Below are 19,834 nucleotides of genomic sequence, written 5' to 3'. Positions count from 1 at the left end.
TTATTTGGAGTCAAAAGCAAAGAGGACCTAGTTAGATATCTAATGAAAGGGTGAAAGCCATATGCATAGATACGTTTGGTTTTCTAAGGGCCGTACGTAGTTAGAATACATAACTTTACACTGGTTCAATATCACGACTTTATAATATACGATGAAAACTGGGTGATAACATCTCATTCTTTGCCCTCCTACTACCGGCATCGAAAAAAGAGTTTCGTAGGCTGTGCGCATAATCAGGATAGAAAAAGAGCTGCATTTGTTTGCCGTTTGTCCGTCTATTTAATTAGCCGACCTTGACACCTTCGGGAAAGGCTTCCTTCTTCACCCAACAGGTCTCTTGATTATTCGTCATGGATAGCACGGATCTAGGTAGAGAAATCTAATAAAACAGGTATCGGTGTATGCGTGAACAGTTGGACTGCGCTCCTTGAAACCGATCAGAAAAATTTTACACCTACGTATTGTACATGTATTAACGTAATTATACGTACTTGACAAATAGAAGCCCCTTCCCAAAGACCAACCGTGCCGCTAAGGGCAATTTCCTCTATATGAAAATAAATATTATTACCATAATAACGATGATGATTTTAGTGATAATAATAGAGTTACCTATTCTACTGTATGTGCCATGTTTATGCTGTAGCTATGACAAAGAACTGAGGAGAACTCAGCGTATCTAATCGACTTATACATAAAAGCCGTAAATCAATTTGCGTCCCTCGGTAGTATCGCTATATAAAATACTTTTGTAGAATGATCATATAGACCCACTTACCATATGTCAATTACGCTTGTTAAATTGGCGGCTGCTGTGACGGTCCATAATGCATAGTACTAATGAGGAGACAAGACACTGATTTCACTAGAACAGCCAACGTTATCGAGAAATGACGAATGTCTTCTTAATACATGCTCTGATAATGATAGAATGTGTTGTGTTGCCAACAGTATTAATGAGCAGTCGCACAAGATGGATTGACCGGACTCTCGTCAGTGCCAGAATGCCCAAAGGCTGATGTTGGAAAAACAGCCGTCGAAAAGTTTTAGAGACCAAGTAAGGAATCAACAAATGCCGTATTATATCCTTATCAGTAGTCATATAGTGTAAGGTGAGTCAAATGCATACGTGACACATTTACGCTGAGGTAAATTCATGAAGTTCGTACCGTGCGTGTCAATGGCTGCAACGGTCTGACATAGTAGCACTAACATTAATATCTAATAAAAAAGCTCTTGTACATGGGATCGCTAGCAGCATAGTACTCAATTTGCGCAGAATCGGTAAGGGTCCAAAGGAGGCTAATGTATTGGGAGCTAACTACTTTGTACTTAGGCCATCCTGCTTCACTTTATTCCGATAGCGTTTATTAGGTATAAATAAAATAGCTAAGTTACCCTATGCTCAGAGCCAAAGGCTTTAGCTCTACTCAAGGTAGGTCATCACACGAACGAGTTCATTCCTGCTGACGTAATAGACTAAATAGGAACAGTCAAAATTTTGTTCGGCTGTGCTTCACGTGGTTCAATAACAGCTAGCGTATTCTTGCCAGGAACTTTAAAGTTATCTAGGACGACGAGCACAGCAGTTATCGTTGTGAGCTGGGTACCGTAAACTTAGTCCTTTGGGTTCGCGGCCTTTCTAGCCAGCTTTTAACGCCTTATCAGTGAATATTAGAATTTCGATTTGCTATAGCATGCAATGCGACGTTAAGGGCTCTATCTCTCAAGTTCGCTTCATCTTGACGATGGGCTACTGTGCACCCAAGTAGATTCATCTTTAGATCCGCATACATGTAAGTCTGTTCGAAGATGACAAAATTTTCCCTGATGACTGATCTCTCCTGATCTCAGCTACGGTCGCATCGACACTTTTCTGATAATTGCACGACGCAATTTTTGTTGTTAAGAAATGGGATCAACTTAACAGTGGAACGGGTGTCACTGGTTTATTTGCCGATCGGTTAATAAGTCGCCAGACATAAAAAAGGAAAGCACAGAATTGTCTTTCCTTAGGGGAAATCCTGTTCCAAACGAAAACGATGACAAAATTTTTAAACGATAGGAAAAATAACATGCAAAGTTTGTATAACGAGAATAATTTAGTTGGCTTTCATATCTGTAGTAATGTACATTCATATATCTAGTTATGTATAACAAACCGTCGAATAACTTCGAATAGTCGAAGGATGAACAGTAGTAAATGAAGCATTTTAGCCTGAAGAATATTTCTATCCTCAATTACAACCGTAAGATAGAGGGACGGTGGATGTCGTCGCCGTCAGGTCAATGTTATAAACCGATGTTCGCGATAGCCGATAGTGGTTTTTAATGGCACTATTGTTATTGCTGGCGGAACGATGCAAATGCGCGGCGCTCTTTGTGCTCCTGCCAGTGAAAGCTAGCGATAGTATACGTACTCTGACAAGTACTAGTGAAATACAGAGTTTTAACGAGAAGTACGTCCTTCAAGAAAATTTGGTTATAGTTTTACCTCTGAATAAAATTGTTTATTTAGTATGTGATCTACTAACTCGGACTTCCGCGAGTATATCCATGTTTTATCATGCGGAACAAATTATACACAACGACGAGCCGGGCAGCACTAAGGTGGCCTATGTATCTGTGAGTATTGGTGTAAGTTTACGTTTTTTCCCATAGGAGAATTACACCTGCATTGTTCATACTTTCACAGGTTGACAGTTAGTTTGTGAGGATATAGAGACGTGATTTGGACAAATACACTCGCTCTTTTCCGCTTCTGGAAAAACGGCTCGAGGCCATCTATGCGGAGTTCTATTTGGCTCCAACCGTTTTATCCAAGATCCCAAGCAAAAGCTCACAAGTCTGTCGTCAGTGTCTGACGATTATGTTTTTTAAGTTGGTGCTTCCTTGAGTACAAATGCTAGAAGTGTTTCTTTTGAGTTTTCTTGAGCAGCGTAAACGATTCGGTCTCGAGAATCTAGTTAATGAATGAAGCAAAGCTGCTTCACAGAATTTGTGTTGAAGAAAGAAACACCTCATAGTAATAATAATGATTTTTGGATGCTACTCATAAATGTTTTTAATAATGCGAAAACCTCTTTTTTTTTGTTGAGTTTTATATTTTGACAATGCATTTCGAAAAGGCATGCTTTTCTTTATATGAACACTTAAGACCAAAAATACGATGTGGTTATTACAAAACAAGAAAAACGTCATAGCCTATAGAAATAATCTGACATTTTTTTATTATCGAAAATTACTGCATCACGCTATATTGTATTATGTTTTCTATTGCATTGTTGAAATTGTATTCTTTTAGTCTAATAGTTTGCCCATTCCCAAGGGATAAAGTTAGGAAGGTATACGCAACTCAAGTAATGTTGGCCACTGAACCGTTTTAACACTAGCTTCACTAATTATCTCTCCGAATTTTTTTAGAAGGGTACTTATCTAAACATTTTCACATTGCTATCGAGCTTTATAAAAAAATCTATAACTAATTTTAAAAAACGGTAACTATTCGATCGGCCGCGGCTAGGAGACAGTACATAAGAAATGTCGGTACGTTTAGCATTGAATCGACCCTGAAGTGGGTTTTCACTGACTTCCTTCTGAGATAATAGAGACAGATTTTCTTATTAAAGACTCATGCACCTTGACATGCACAATAAAATACGACTGAGTCGTGCACACAGAAGTCAAGTGGAACAACCTAGGCTCCCCAACCATTCGAGTTAAACCCCAAGCATAGCCCCTGACCATTCCATTAATAACGCACGATCTCGTGATGCGGTTCGGGTTTAGATAGGTTAACACTACCGAATGATAAATAGTCCCATAGCTGAGACAGATCGATAGGGATGACAGTTAGCTTTTGTAGAGTTCCTAGAACAACTATCATCATTATCATGAATTTTATATTCATTTTTATTTGACTTATCGAAACCCAAGTCATGGACCCAAAATCTGCATCGTAGACAGCTTAGATAAGTGCTTCTTGAGTATTCCCCAAAGCCATGTTAAAAACAACGCTGAAATCAAAGTGCACTACCTAATTTGTTACTTGATATTTGTTCTACTAAAAACAACAAAAGACTGAACTGACCATTCGAAGTTAGCCTAATTTTTTTTCATTTGTTACAAGCACCTATTACCTGGCTTAAACTTGTGTATGAGGTGATTCTGTCTGAACTTCTAGTTAGAAGTAATTCACCCATTTCCTAATTCATACAATAATGATTATTTACTCTACAAAAGAACGCACTCCGACACTCGATCAAAGATCTTGTGGAAAAATTGGGACAAGGCCATAAATCACGATAATGTTCCTATTTATCACTATCATGTCAATGCACTATATGAGTCCTCAAAAGAAAATTATACAGAATGTAGCATTTAATTGCAATTTCATTTGATCGGTATGGTTCACCAACTGCATGACGAAATACGCCTTAGTCATGCCTAACGATCTATGCATAGATGCTTAGCCTATCACCCGAAAAAAAGTATCTTCGAATTTCTTGTTTGTGTATTAAAAGCATACACATCAAGTGTACCTGAGAGGCTCAATTTACGCTCGCTTCGTCGCCGCTCATAAAAGTCAAGCCGGCATCGTTATCCTCTTGAGTGCCCGTCCTGAAGCTCGCCGGCTCCTTAAGAAAGGAAAACCTTGCGGGAAGAACCGCAGTCATCAGGTGTCGCCGACAAAACGCTAGTAAAAGCACTTCTTGTCAATTATACTAGGTTTTGATGGCGTTCGATCAGTACTACCAATCCAGGGATACAGGCAGCATTGATGCACTTTGTATGATGCATTTTTTATTCGATGCTTGCCGTTCATCTGAGAACAAAAAGTAACACTATCTTAGGCAGCTGCTCTAGGCTAGACAATATAAGTTTCGGGAGAGGGCCATGTGTGTTTCATAATATCCAGCCGGCAAATCTACAATGTGGCTTCTTGGATGTTCCAGGTTCAGTATCGTGAATGCTTGGCCGTGTATTAGCGGGTACATCCTCTAGTTATCGCTGATAATCTAAAAGCGAAAATCCAATGTAACTTTTAACATGTAGTCGTACCAAATAATTCTGTAGATGACGATCGATCCTGACAATTTATAAGTTTTTTTTTTTTCGTATTGGGTCAGTCAGTTGGCCTTAACATTTAGCTGGCCTTTCATTATGACATTTGCCTACATGATCTGACTTATGCCATGCTGTAAATATTAGGGTTAATTAATAGTTGAAGTACCTAGGCCTAATTAGTAGTTGAAATACATAGTGAATGTATTTGGCCTTGAACAATGCCTGAATATACTACTACGGTTTTTCCCTCTATAACTCGTCTTTACCTAATCAATCAACCGAAAAGAAAACGACGACACAGAGCTTATTGTTTTGTTGAAATACTATTCTGATAACTTTGTCCAATGGCATAAGCTGTGCGCTGTGAGCCATGTCGTATGATCGTAACTGGAATAAATAATCTCCTTCTCCCTCTATGTGAAAATTTTTCAGCGACGGGTTGCATCGTCTGAACTACCTGTCTCTAAAGTTTCATTCCAGTACACCGTCCATCAATCTGAAACTTTAGTTTATATCTCAGTCAACGTCCAAAGCCGACCGTTACATAAGTTTCCAGTTTACAAATGAAACAATGTTGTCGCCCAAAGTAGGGCCAAAGCAGCTAGTTACCTTATTGGTAAGTTCGGATTGCCGTTCTGACCCTCATCGTAGTAGATCAATTGACATATTGAATGGGACACTGAGATATTACGATATGACCAAAGTACTATTATGCAGATGAATGGACATGATGATTTTGATGGAAAACAAACAGGAGGATTGAAGAACGGGTTAGAGAGCGAAACACGCTGTTTGTCGCTTACAAACATGGATTAGCCGTACTACTAGTGGTGGTGCTCTTGTCATTGAAACATCATCACTGCATCCGCTTCGATTTTTCTAACACCCTCAGTAGGTTCCGCTTTCGGCGTCATGCAGTCATTTTTTGCACTTCTTTTTCGTCTCTTTGCCTACCACCGGGGTCAGTGAGAGCGTATCATCATCACGCAGCGCGCTGCAGCGGCAGCTGTCGTTTAAGATACGCCGCACACGACTCACATACACCAACCAAGATCTCCCTTTGGGATTATTGTGAGACCCACGCTCATAGCGGCATTTACCGCCGCTAAACCACTTTGTGCTGCTACCGGTAACTGTTTTGCTTTCCCTCTAGCCGACTGGTCAATGGATCAAGTCAGCGTCCCGTATTTGTTCAATCGTCTATGTCGTTTCAGTTCTATACGTTCCGTTGGCATTTCAGGAGGGGCTGAGACTACTGCCGCCGGCACCACTTCTATCGTGGTCTTCCGCAGCACCAGCAGCATCATCTAGGAGTTATCCAGGGCGTCTAGCAGAGAGGGTTTACAGGAGCAGCATCAGCAGCACTCGGGAGCACCTCTTCTTGAAAACGCTGGGGGAAAGTGTCGCCCGACTACCAGCGTTGCTCCTACCGCCACTAGAGCAGCCGAGAGCCTCTTGAAACTTACCGGAGCTGGCTCGAATCCGTCACCGATGCAATCCTTTTCGGTTCAGCCATCTGTCGAGGAGTCCCGTAGTGGTAGCTACAGCAGCAGCAGTAGCAGCAGCAGCAGCAATAGTAACTGTGTAGAAACCGCCCCTAGCAACTCTTCGTTGTCAGTTCTTGGTGTTCCTCCTATGTCCTCGCGAACGGCGCGTCATTATTCCCAAACGAAAGCTGTGGCCAGCGCAATTTTGCATCGATCGCACACAGCAGGCATACTGCTCTCAACGTGCTTCTACGACACGGAGAAAAAACGCGATCTAACAACACTCAAAAGTGTTTCCGTATCAGAGGACGTCCCTACGTGCACACGTCGTTGGTACTACCCGTTGCTGATACCCGACGTTGATGGCTTAATCAATCAATTATTCGTGTAGATCGCACTAGACAGCATCGGACACGTGTAGACGTTGTCATAGTGAAAGAAAAGCGTACTGTACAATAATATTTAATATATTCATATCGGTACAAACAAACCAATCGATGCACCAATTAATCAAACCGTGCGTTCTGAGCCATCGATGGTAGAAAACCAACACAAAATCATTCCCTTTCGTAGCTATTAAGTACCGTTAACAAAGTGCTTCTGAAACAGGGGAACTTCTAGCTATACTTATCATCAGATAGTTTTAACAACGTGAAAATAAATATCGAAGGTAGACAGAAGTCTTCGCAGAGAGAAAATTGATCATGGTTGCCCTCCGGGAGAACCACCATCCAACGCAAAATGGTGAGTTTAACATTGTTGGCCGTTGTAACACTGTGTAAGAATTAGCCTAAAATATTTTGATTGGCCCATTTGGGTCAAGATTTCACACTCAGAATGATTAGTTATTTAAAACCGTTTTATTTAGACTAAGCTTGGACGGTTACTATAAGTCAACGACTCGCTCTCAATTGATTGTCAGTTATCTATTGTATACATTGTAAGTATTCAAATTGTTAAGCTATCGTTTGGTATTAATGTGAACAGTATAACGTTCGATCGATAATCAAAATGGATAACACAATTCAAAGAAACCGAGTCGTCGCTCAACTCTTACGGGCACTTCAGCCTTGTTAGAGATAAAAATACGACGTTGAACTTAAATTAGTAGTTAGAATTTGGCGGTAACTCTTGCCAACATGCGGGTTTACATCTACCCTTGAAGCACACAGCAGAGCATTCGCGGAATTTACCTAATCTTAATCACAGCACATCATCACGTATGAGGGCAAAGTGTAGAAAGATAAAAATGGGATACGTGTATGCCAAAAATAGAGGAGGGTGTTCTAATTTCGACCCACATAAATTACGAGACGCAGTGAAAGTTGTGTTGACACTCACACTAAAAAAAAAAAAAAAAAAAAAACGGCAGAATATTTTTCCACGGTTCCTTTATCAATACAATGGCGATAATTTGCAGGGATGCTTTACATTAAGAACCAGTGCAACTGATAAAAAGAAACCGACCTTCGGTTTTCCTAGGACCTGTTTCCGATATCGACCTCTGAATAATAAATATATCGTCAAAGGCAACCTGGACCCTTTTTTTTATCGTCGTTCGAACGAAAACGACATCCCTCATTTATCTATGAACGTTATTTGTCAAGCTTGATTTTCATGAACTGAGAGAAAAATGCTGTGTATTGAATGTGTATCTCTCGAAAGCTTGACAAACGTTTACATTAAAATGTAAACATTAGTAAGCGTTTCATTTGATCGACAAGATCATTGTCGGTTACTAGTAGTGGCGATATAAAATAAATTATTCACACAAAGTGTTTACGGGTCATCTAGCAGCGCAACAACCTCTCCTCTTTGGCCTTGTTCAACCAAAGGCTTAGTCTTCCAGGCCACCACTTCGATGGAGTCGACATTCCTCTTCGGAAAGTCTAAGACGCCAATAAATTAATGTGTAGTAAACGTTCTTGATTTTTTTTTTTTTTTGTTATTTCATCATACACGCACTGCGGTGTACATATCTCGACGGGATACCTAAACCAGCGATCAGCAGCTTTTTTGCTCGAGGTTTAGCCGTACAAACCACAGCTCTGACGTAGTGACTTTATGAGTAGGCTACAGGTGAAAGTAGTAGGGTGCGTACGCTTCGTCTTCAATTGTCAATATAAAAATCCTTCCCCGCGATAAGTTATGAACACACAATGATTTACGATGGTGTGATGCTTTTTGATTAAGAAGCACGCTTTCGATAAAGATCTGCATCGTTGAATTAATCCATTAGGAAAATTTCGTTTGCAAAAAGCAACTATCGAACAGATAGTTCTGTATTTCAAGCAACTACGAGAGCGTCTTGCAGATATTAAATTGTCTCTATATCTCTTCAGCTCACACAATGGCAAAGTATTGCCATGTTGTCTTTCCGATGTCGAACCGACCTCCTAAATAATCAGCTAAGTGTAACGACACCATCATCGTCTGAAGATCTATTACGGGGCTGTACATGAACGACAGAGGCCTCAATTTTACTAGCATCATAGAATAATAGCATTCGGCAACCTGGCACAACTAGCCAGTGCCTTTTACAGTCTAACCTAATAAGCCTTCGATCTGTGTTGCAGCACGTGTGCCTGTAATGTTTAGCTAGACTTGTTTACATTAGGCACTTCCGTCTCATAATGGCGTTTAAAAGCCAGTCCCTACATCGTTGCAAGTCGAGCACAGGAAATCGTATAATCTAAACGACTATTAATTAATAACTAACTATTAGACAAGCCATACGTTTTTTTTTAATATGGTCCGGTTGTCAGTCCCTGTGTGCCTGTTTTCTTTTTATTTTATGTCCTGTAATGCGCAGAGCCATGTTCACAGCGGGTGACGAAGTTTCAGAATTATCGCTTACTAGAGATCCGTCTCCGATAAAGCCAGTCGCTTTTCCGCCTGTACCAACGGCAAATACTACGCGTATATTTTCCGAATTTTCCCATTGATGTGTCAAATATATGCGACTTCCAATAATACTAACGATGAACACGTATTTAGCAAAAGATCTCCGCCTCACACTATGCGCATGGAGGTCCATACAACACAAAAGTGCTACAATAATAGTCCTCTAGCAGAAGAATGACATGGCCTTTGTCGTAAACTCGCTTCACCCTTTATCATGGCGGCTGTCTTAGAACTCAAGGGTTAATGCGTCTTGATGGTATCTATTTACTCGCCTGCTAAAAAATAATAAACGAAAAAATACATCTGCGGAAAAACAGGTGACCAAAATCTAATACTCTGAGAGCCAACGAATAATATTGATAATTGGCCCAGTCTGAGAAAACACCCTTACAGAGAAATCTCGGAGTTTTCCTAGAGAAGTATTACACGTAGGAGTCATGTGTCTAGAGTTTTGGCTTTCGCATACATTTACACCACGATCGAGAGGTCCGTTAATGTATCAAAGAGTATTTTGAGGCAAGGAAAGGATCAACGGGATTGAACGAGAAAAGAAGTTCAAAGCTATTATTGCTCAGACAGGATATCGAAAAGCACTTGGCTAGTTTATGCTACTCTCTATCACTCGCGCATTTTTTACGAGCGTCTGCATCGACAGGATGTTGAAGATGCCTCTCCTTTTAATGGTTGTTTTTGCCTCTATTTGCACCGTTTTCGGCTCTCGCGGCAATCTTAATTAACCGTTCAATGCGCGCGAGGGGGAGGGGCGATCAGCGGACCAGCTAATGGCAAGAAAAGAGGAAGAGCAAACTAGACAATGGGGAGAGAGTGGGCTGACCGTTCAGGGGAGTGTGGCCGATCTCAAGGCGTACGCAAACGGCGTCGAACGCAGTCGAGTACAGCTAAGTATTGTATCTGTCATAGAGCACACGACGCTACAGGGGCTGATGTTTTTTTTTACTAAAGCCTTTGTCTATTTGCAATAGGTAGACCGAAAATGCACATTTACAAGAGTGATACTGTGCAGTACTGATTTTTTGGTGCACCGTTATTTCATTGAAATTTGGTGTTTGTAATAAACACTGTAATGTTAAATTTCTTCGATGAGCAACCGTGTGTTGAGTAAACATCTTCGAGATAAACGATTGTGCGCAAGGGACTTAACGAATTGCTAAGCGGTGTCGTCAATGTTGGTAACATTACCAACAGTTATTTCCGCCGCGTACCACGACTCAACGTAGGGCGTGACGGAGTGTTACTTCAGCAAAGAAATCTATTCTTCACCTCAGCGTTGGCCCGTCGTTCATATATTAAAAAGAAAATCAGGTGACTAAACTTCAAGCTGTGCTATCGCCTATAGGGGAACTCGTTTTATCGAATTGGATATAATAGGCTTTCTGTCATCCGGAAAGCTTAGGGGTTCCTTGCTAGCCTTCATTTTGGCATTCTACCTCAACCGTTACATATAAGGATTTGTTTACTTATAATAAGTGGTTTTGATGACATACGACACGAGACACTGTCGGACCTTTCCCACGTCGTTTGCAGACATTAATATTATTCAACGCAACAAGATCCCACCAGTCCTTATTTGTACGTTGCTTGCAACAAGGACGACTTTGAACCGAATCCCTTACATGAGGGTCCCTAGAAAACCATTTTCAAGAAGAAATTAATAATGTAAAAACATGTGGTGATTTTAACATTAGGAAAGGCGCAACTAAATTTCGTCGATCACTTTCAGGTACCTAGGAAATTTATTCTAGGCTAAAGAATGATTTCATGCAATGGTGACGCTTGGGAATTACGAATATCTCAGTAATGCTCCAGGATGTCTCAAGCAGGTAGTCGTAGGTACTTCGAAGCAGGTAGCCACGGCTAATGCAGGTAGTTAAGAACCAGATTTTTAATGATTTTCCTTATTTGGTAGGTTATTTAGGGTGCTGTTTATCGTAAGCGTTAAGATCTAATAGGCCAGAAACTTTTGAATGCTATTGATAAAGCACGGAGCATGTGACTAATAATATCATGCAAACGATATCATTCATTGCAACCGTCGCCACTTATTTTAGCCAATGCATATTAATTAACAGAAAAACTGGATTAGGGGGCATTCACTGGTAACCTACAATATATCTAGATATGTTCTTAATTAGTATACATCTGTTCCAATTAATGCAATTTAGTCTAGATCATACACAGCTCTGTAACTGTGAAGAAATCAAAAAACGGGTGGAAAGACATGCGGAATTTCCTACGAAAAATTATGATCTCATTAGATAGAGAGAAAGAGCCATCGTTTCTGTAGGCATACACGTCCGGCTTGATTTTTGTATATTAACTAAAAACAATTCAAATGGGTACGATTTTCTAAGATTATAAATTCTGAGATGTACGTTGCCTGAAAGAGTAATTTTGAATACACAGCCCTTGGAACGAAGAGTAAGAGATATATATAGTATACTTGGTGGACAAAATGAATGCCCTTAGACGGCAGCTTTTGATCAACGAATCTCTATTTGCAAGAATCATATATATGAACAAAATAGCTATTTGTTGGAAGTTTGAAAATTGTAATTAGGGGGTTCGGCTGATGATATTTGCCCTATGTATGATTTTATTAGTGTCATTTTGTTTTTTTTAGCATCAACTGTGTTTCGATGTCACCGGAACGTTAAGGTGGTTTACTTACGAAGCTCATACTCCCTGTCAAGCAACTCCAGAGCTACGCATCTGTACGCTTAATTCTAAATTACGTAATAATACCCGCTGCCACTTCGTTACATACTAAGCTACCGTATTTCGAAAAGAGTGATTCGTGAAGAACTACTGCCTGTTCAAGCAACAAGTGGCACGGTAATAAGAACTAGCTCCATTGACGTCGTCTTTTTTGCACCCTCTTCGTTGTGCCTGTTGAAACTAGTAATTTATCCCCCGGAAATCGTGCTCAAAGATAAAGTTACTATTGCCATTTTCCGCCGGAAATCGAATCAAGTCCATGTTGAAACTCCAAAAATCCAATTTTCGCACCTCGAATACGTCGGTGTTTGAGCTCTAATAATGTTATAATAGTTCGTATGTCAAGATTCTTAAGAACTGTACATAATTATCCGAAATCCAAATTTAGCATAGAACATGCACGGTTTTATATTGTGATTCTGTCCTCTTATTTGCTGTTGTTGAAAGACGATTTCCCATAAGATACATGCTAGAGCTATGCTGATGTTCGTTACGGCTTACTAGTGTTACTTAGATCGCGCTTCAGACTATCAAGAGGTACATTTATTCGAAAAATTAATTTTTAAGCAACAAATAGTTGTTTTTTCCCGCTGCAGAACGTCTCAAACCTACGGTGTGTCTTTCCTCATTCGACAATATCATTTTTTTTTAATGGTATAATCCTTTAGAACGCCCAAGTTTAAATACGATTCAGACGGCTGTGAGTAAAGGACATAACATCCATGCAACCGCAACCTCTGGATATATCTGCGCTGATTCAAACTGTGACTCTTAATTATTACCCGTCCATTGCGTAGAGTACAATGCTATACTAATTTAATTGCTTGGCCTTTTCTTTGTTGATTTATCGGTGCTCGAAGCAAGAACAAAGCTGTTGCTGGCCCGGAAATCCGTTACGCATTACAAGAGCTAAAGCAATAATTAACTAACGTGTTTTAATCTCGCTAACTATTCTCAGAAGTCTCGATATCGCCATTTCTGCAATAAAACTTCAAAAAGCTTTTGCTTGAATGCCCTATAGCAAGTAAGCAAACTCTTTTATGCCGCCAACGTTTCACTCCGAAACGGATTTAGCCGCTCCAAGCGTCGAAGCCCAACCAGCTCTAAGTGAACAGTACCGTCCAAGTTAGCTAAGTTAGCTGGACAATTCGCTAGCTTAATTTCAAAGTATTTTATTGTGAGAACTCAGTATATGTTTGACTTTCTATTTTACTTAACATTCTGATTTTTATTCTATATCAACAAAACGATTAATCGATGGGCAAGCTTTGAATCCTTTAAGACGATCGGCAGCGGGATTTTTCTTATGTTTCCGGCTCTGTTGTTCTGGCGTGCGCCCATATGGCGCAGTTCCATCCGACGGACAAAGAGCCAGATGTGAATAGCCACAACTAAGACACTGTGAGTTTCTTCGAGCAATTACTTGATTTTTAAAATCATAGTCAGCTAGACTTTTCGAAGGGAGTATTGCCCCTAAGAGAAACGTTCTGCTTAATCTAAGCGAAGAAATTAGCAAGGACTGCTCAAACTGTAAGCCAACGTTATACTGAACGCGTAAAGCTGTCAAGTATCAAAATAATAAGTGTCAATGAAAACCCATAACGTTCTGCTTCTTGCACAAATCCCTGATACATCTTCAACGAATCGCCCATCATAAACTATATAAGACAGTAGTTGCGTGAACTAACCAGCTGATTCTCAGTTTCTTCCGATTACTCGCGTTGGTGACAAGTGTCAGTATTGGAATTGTTATTATTGCATCAGAAAAAAATGTTTATGGAAAAGTAGTACCAAATAATATGCATTTAAAGAAGAAGCTAAAAAGCGCTAGAAAGTATAGAACTATTGTTATGCCTCGTCAGTAGCATCTCCAACGTCATGGAGCGTCGTATTTTTTACCTAAACTATTTACAGAAGCTCTAGCACAATGGCAAACTATAGAGGAAAACAATTACCGTATAAAATGAGTACTAACCGAACTAGCATTCTATGTTGTCTGGGCCCGAACTTATATTGCCAGTCCAGTACTATGTATTATCTAAAAGTGACACAGTTCAGTTCCATTGTGGCCTGTGTGCCTAAATCTTTGCGTCGGGAAGGGTTAGAGCTCCATGTTACAACAACCGAAAGTCAGACGCCTTTTCCTATTTGCACCTAATACCCAGGTTGGCTTATTCTGCAAGGTCACGTTTTAAGAGGTCTCATATTATCGAGGGTAGGCCTGCAGGGTAAACAGTGTTCTGCTTATCTTGTGATGCTTACTAGTATGATGCTGCCGCCACTTATGTCAAATAGCCGTATTCTACAAATAGCAGACAGTTGTACGTATAGCTGTTATGGTTATAGCCATATTGCAAAAGGCGTTGCCAAGAGCTCCTTTCTCGATGTCTCATTTATAGAGTCGGTCGTTTCTCATCCAGGATAAGGAATAGTTAAGCACTTGTTGCGTAATGCGTTCGCTAAAGGCAAAAAAGGTCGATCCATTTTGATCTTTATTGAATATGGACAAATGGAACGTCGAAATTTACTGCTGGCTTTTCCCTAATACGGTCGCTGGATGTGTAATATTCTTCAACTATATACTCTTCGTTTTGTCCGAGCTTTTATTCTGCTCTGTTCCGCCACATAGTGTAGCACAATTGTTCCGGTTTTTGTTCCGTTAAGTGGACGGACGATCTGATAGCGAAAATAGCTAACTTCTTATCCTGCGAAACACTGTAGTAGGTTTCCCACGCCACAGAGACAGCCTGCCCCAGAAAGCCATCTATCAAACATTTGCCTATTTTCTTTCATAACTCTGCATGAATGCCGTATTGCACCTAGTTGAATATACTAATTTCGTAAACGGCTAGGCGGACCGTGAACAGCGGCTGAAAAATCTTCAACAAGAATTCAACATAATCGAAAGATATTGATCAATATACGTTGAAAAACATAAGAACTTTGTATCAATGCTTTTTAAACATTACTTAGACAGGACTAATTCACCCTTTCCTACCGTAAATCTATCACTATATCGGCCTAATGTTGAGGCTAGCTCGCTTTGCGTATCTAGTTATTTCTGGCCATGTTTATTTTGCGACCTATTTAGTATGCAAACATACTCGCTACTAACGGGACATGCAGATTAAGTCTTCGATTTTTCCTTTAGACGCTTTCTCGCTATCTCGTTGAAGCTTTCATCACTGGTGACATTTTGCTTGTGTTAACCGTGTCGGGCGCCAGTGAAATGATTTGTAATGTACTACATCCTAATTCAAGGGAATGATATATGTCCGTTTCCTACTTTTGCCAGCCACAGATGTCGTTTGCTGAGCTATCGAAAGTTCGCTTTAGACTGCTGATATATAGTGCTCATCAGCGAATAGTAACAAGTAAACGTAACTATCAGCACAAGCCATGAGTTATAACACGTAAGACTGCTTTACATTTCTGTGTATATTTCTAGAGGTCTCAAGGTATCCAGAAAGGCATTAATATTAATATAAAGTTCGGGTGATCAAAAAAACAACCATTCAAAGGGGAACAATAGAGTCGCCATTTCTCTATTTGACAGTTCGTTGATGTTTTTCTAGCCAGTGGATATTATGGCCCAATTGTCGCCGACTAGTACACTCAATAACTGCAAGTTCTAACCTGTCGCCGTACGCTAAGAGAAGAGCCGCTAACCCTTTCGATTTAACTGTTGACGCCTTTTCATCCTGTGTGCCGTATTAATACGCATATGGATATGTACGTGCATTCTGATCGAAGTTGATATTAATGAGCACCATAATTATGGCTATTGCAATAAATGGACTGGGTCGGAGAGTTGTTTGCAGCTAAAGCACCCTCTGCTACGTGGTTGGCTTGCTGGCCGTGATCGTGTTCAGTAACAGAAAGCCAGTTAGCGGCATGAAAGCGAGGCTACACGCGGGCCCTAACCAAAAGAATGACAATTGAAAAGAGCGATAATAGTGTTGCTGATTATGCTGATGGGCTATACCGTTCATCGTATCTGTGTCATTCTAACGGCTGCTCGTCATAATGGTGAAACGTTGCTTGATCGTAGGAGAGCCGAGAGACCAGCCCACTCGATCGATCGATCGATCGACGGAGATCGATTTGCGTCTTGAGTTTCTTCTTCATCCATCGCTGTTTGCCCCTCGAGGAGACCGTTTGGCGACTAACGGGACAGGCAGTAGTATAACAGTTGCTGTTGCAGCTGCCACTGGCTTACGACTAACGTCTGTCATCCGGCCCGAGTAACTCACCTCAATCGAACGCAAAAAGAATGCCTCGTCTTACTCTCTCCCCGTCTACGCAGATATATAGTCTTTCCCTGGACTGATTCCCTGACTGCGGACCTCATCGGGTTCAGCCAGGAACGCGAGATGATGATTAGCTGAGCTATCAAGGGAAGGAGTCGTCTCTAAATGATTAGTAACACCTATATAGAATAATGAGAAATTAAGCAATTTCTTTTCACCTACTCTGTTTAGGACAAATTGTATTGCAAACAAGGCCGAAGAATTAGAAAGAAATTTTGGAAAAAGAAAATGACTGAATTAAACGTTTCGAGATGGGTCCTTCAAGCCGACGGGGTCGTCGACTGTGACCAGTATTTTACACAATACCTAGGTAATAAATGATATTCTACATTATACTTGAATCAAAAATTGCGGATTGTAAAGCTGAAAAGTCCCTCTATTTGAAAAGCTGGCTGGGGGTTGACCTGGTAGAGTATCCTTTTCAACAGAAAGAAGGCGAGAAAATTTAAATTTCATGATGCCATGCGGATAAACGCAATCGTTTAGAAGATAAGATGGTCGAAATAACTTTGCTTTCCACTATTCATATGATGTTCAATTTCGGTAAGCGTTAAGTTAGTCTACTGTTTAGCGCGAGCTTCTTATCAGAAAATTCATAACAGATGCCAGACAAACAATTTAAAGTTTGCGAAATGATGTGCGACGCAGCTTTTTTAGAAAAGTTTTTTAAATGTAACACGGGTTAGATGCACCAACAACTGCCTACATCCGCACTTCCTGGTAGAATTTGGCGCTTATTGTTGGCTCATAATATGTTTTTCACCCTATTCAAGCTGCCGGTACACTAAAACAAGACCAGCCAAATAAATTATAGAAAATTAGGCATTTCATTGGGAACAAGGGTTAGGTATTTAAAAGCTAATCCCACCCTGTCCGACCTAAATCGCCCCGCAGAACTGTCGCGTCGAGTTGATTTCTCTGAAAGTGGGTCGATACGTTACTAGAGGTTGGGGAACACTTATCCACTACTTTATCTCTTATGCTGTGCGCAGAAATTCTGCGAAATCTATTGTCAAATCGTTTGCATTTGTTTACTGCAGTTAGTCAAGACCAATTCATGGTTACGTTATATCATTCTGTGTGACCCATTTGGTTGTCATAGAAATTCCGTTGAATTTTTCAAAATGGATTGCTCGCAATGTCGACATTGAACTATTAGAAAAGAGATGATGAGCTCTAGCCAACTTTTAGTAGCATCGGATTAGGCAAAACGTACATTTTTTGTTTAAATAGAGAAAAATAAGATTTAGCCTATCAGGAATTGCAGCGTTAGTTGAAACGGACATTTTTTGTGAATGCGCCAAAAGTAATAAGAGGGGTTCAACATATGAGGTCCGTGAAGAGTATAAAACACGCTGATGATTATCATGATAGTGGTCTCATTTGGCTAAACAGGTTATCGAAAAGCGTTGCTATGAGTTCCATGTCCTATATATCTACATAGAGGTCACATCGATTGTCCCGTTTATTGATTTCAGCGAACCTTGCGCCTGTTCGATACCTAGTGCTGACAAGGGCCAAAAAATAAAGCTAGGTCAACAGACTAGCAAAAAAAATGAGCTTTCTGCCCCCCATTCTCCGAGAATATCTCCTGGTTGAACTGAACTTGGGCTCGCAAAAAGATTCCAACATGAGTCACACACCGATTTTTTTGCCGGATGTTTTACTCATCTATGTTCGGGTCGACTCCGATCTATAGACCAAGCCAAGCTTCACTTTTGCCTCACTCTGAGCAAATGCATTCTTTTTTTTCATAGGCCACATTCTGCCGTACGTTACAGTATACCTGCAATTTTGTCTATCAGTGTTCGCTATCTGTGATCTTGTAAAAGCACTGTCGGTTAGGTTACTTTTTTTTTCATTCATTGTGACTGTGACATCGATTTTCTCATCTAGATGAATTTCTCGTTCACTACTATACGAGATTATCAGCGTTTTGAGTGTACAGTAAAATACTGCACTACTGATGACAAAACAAGCAACTTTGCTAAAGACGTTTGAATCCCGCCAACGGCTCCTACTTTGTTGTAGAGCAGTTAATCAACTTTAATTTAAAAGCTTTATTTAGCTCTCCAATTTCTGTCCCCATGTTGTCTTTTCACCGCGAACGGACTAAGAACGTTCATTTAGCTTCGACATTTCTAGACGATTCCAGCTAAAACAAAGTCAAAAGGAACCTTGATGCGCTCTGTGGTCAGCGAAGCTGCCGTTTACCGATAATTAACATAATTGGATGCTACGCATCCGTCCATAAACAGTAAAAATAATAACAGTACTCGTAGTAGAACTGTTGACCTCGTTTGACGAGTGCCTACTTTTACAACACGAATGAATATCCCAATAGTGTGTACATAGATGAATAGGTAATTATATGGGCACCACACGTGGTATTAGTTTTAATGTGCCTCGTTACGAGCCAATCGTTATTATCTCACAAAGTGTGTAGTAATTTTATTAGATAACGAGTCAAAATAATTGAAAAGATCAGATCGAATAGTTGAAGATATTGAATTGTCGAAAATGCATTATGGCTTAAATGTTAAGGTTCAGATCTGCCTGTAATAAAGGTGTTCAGCAAGTACTTAGGACAGAGCAGCCTTCTGCTAGAATTCAAGCAAGAGATGCTCCTTGTAGTAATCCATCGAATACGTAAAAAAAAGTTATTGAGAGACCGATATGTGAATCACCATGATACTGCCAAATAACTATACGGTTACCGCTATACGAACTCACGAGAAATAATTAAATCGCTTGTAATTTCACCTGCAAAACTCTATAAAACGCAATGAAATTGAACCACCTCTATAAGTTGATTGATTATGAATGATAGAAAAGTAGATAACATACAACAGTAACGTGTAAAAGAAAGTGTTCTCTACGATCTGTAGCAAAGCTCGAACAGACGCCAAAAGAGGTAGTAATATGTGTTTAGCGAGATTAGAAGGGACTCGTACATCATGAGCTATTGCCACCTGGCAAACGATTGATTTGTACCCCTACTGTCAATGGCTAGCAAGATTATAACAGGACATAGGCTCATATCGGCTTTTATCGAATCGATCTTAATCATGTGAATTTAGTTTCAATAGAGAGATGTAAAAATCATTCGTTGCAATTCTTTGCTCAGAAACCATCGAAGTCCTATAGTGATGAAATTATGTCACCTCACTCAAGACTCAGAGAAGCGACTAGATAACATTGGATGGCACCGTACAGCCACAAGTGTTCCAGATCAACATTACCAAGAAGGAGATGCATGAGGTTGGATGATAAATGTGGTACTATTCTCTATCACACAAAAGAACAAATTACGGAAACTGCTTGGTTCTA

General features: G+C 40.2%; 1 protein-coding gene across 6 annotated transcripts in view; it reads left to right on the top strand.

The window, feature by feature from the left end:
• Nucleotides 1-2,366: 2,366 nt before the first annotated feature.
• LOC111262487 (monocarboxylate transporter 14) overlaps nt 2,367-19,834 on the top strand; it is a 29,638-nt gene continuing 12,170 nt past the window's right edge. Inside the window, exons 1-2 of one of the 6 annotated variants that reach the window (XM_022836788.2) lie at nt 2,367-2,625; nt 6,308-7,298. In XM_022836788.2, coding sequence (XP_022692523.1) covers nt 7,259-7,298 — 40 coding nt within the window. In that variant the 5' untranslated portion in view covers nt 2,367-2,625; nt 6,308-7,258. Of the gene's footprint in view, nt 2,626-6,307; nt 7,299-10,356; nt 10,782-19,834 lie in introns of those variants that run through there. The other 5 variants (XM_022836784.2, XM_022836783.2, XM_022836787.2 and 2 more) reach the window with 5 other exon arrangements.

The sequence above is a fragment of the Varroa jacobsoni genome, unplaced genomic scaffold (genome assembly GCF_002532875.2).
Source record: "Varroa jacobsoni isolate VJ856 unplaced genomic scaffold, vjacob_1.0 scaffold_668, whole genome shotgun sequence".
Classification (NCBI taxonomy): domain Eukaryota; kingdom Metazoa; phylum Arthropoda; class Arachnida; order Mesostigmata; family Varroidae; genus Varroa; species Varroa jacobsoni.
The sequence above is the reverse complement of the archived record's forward strand: the minus strand, read 5'-3'. Positions and strand labels throughout refer to the sequence as shown.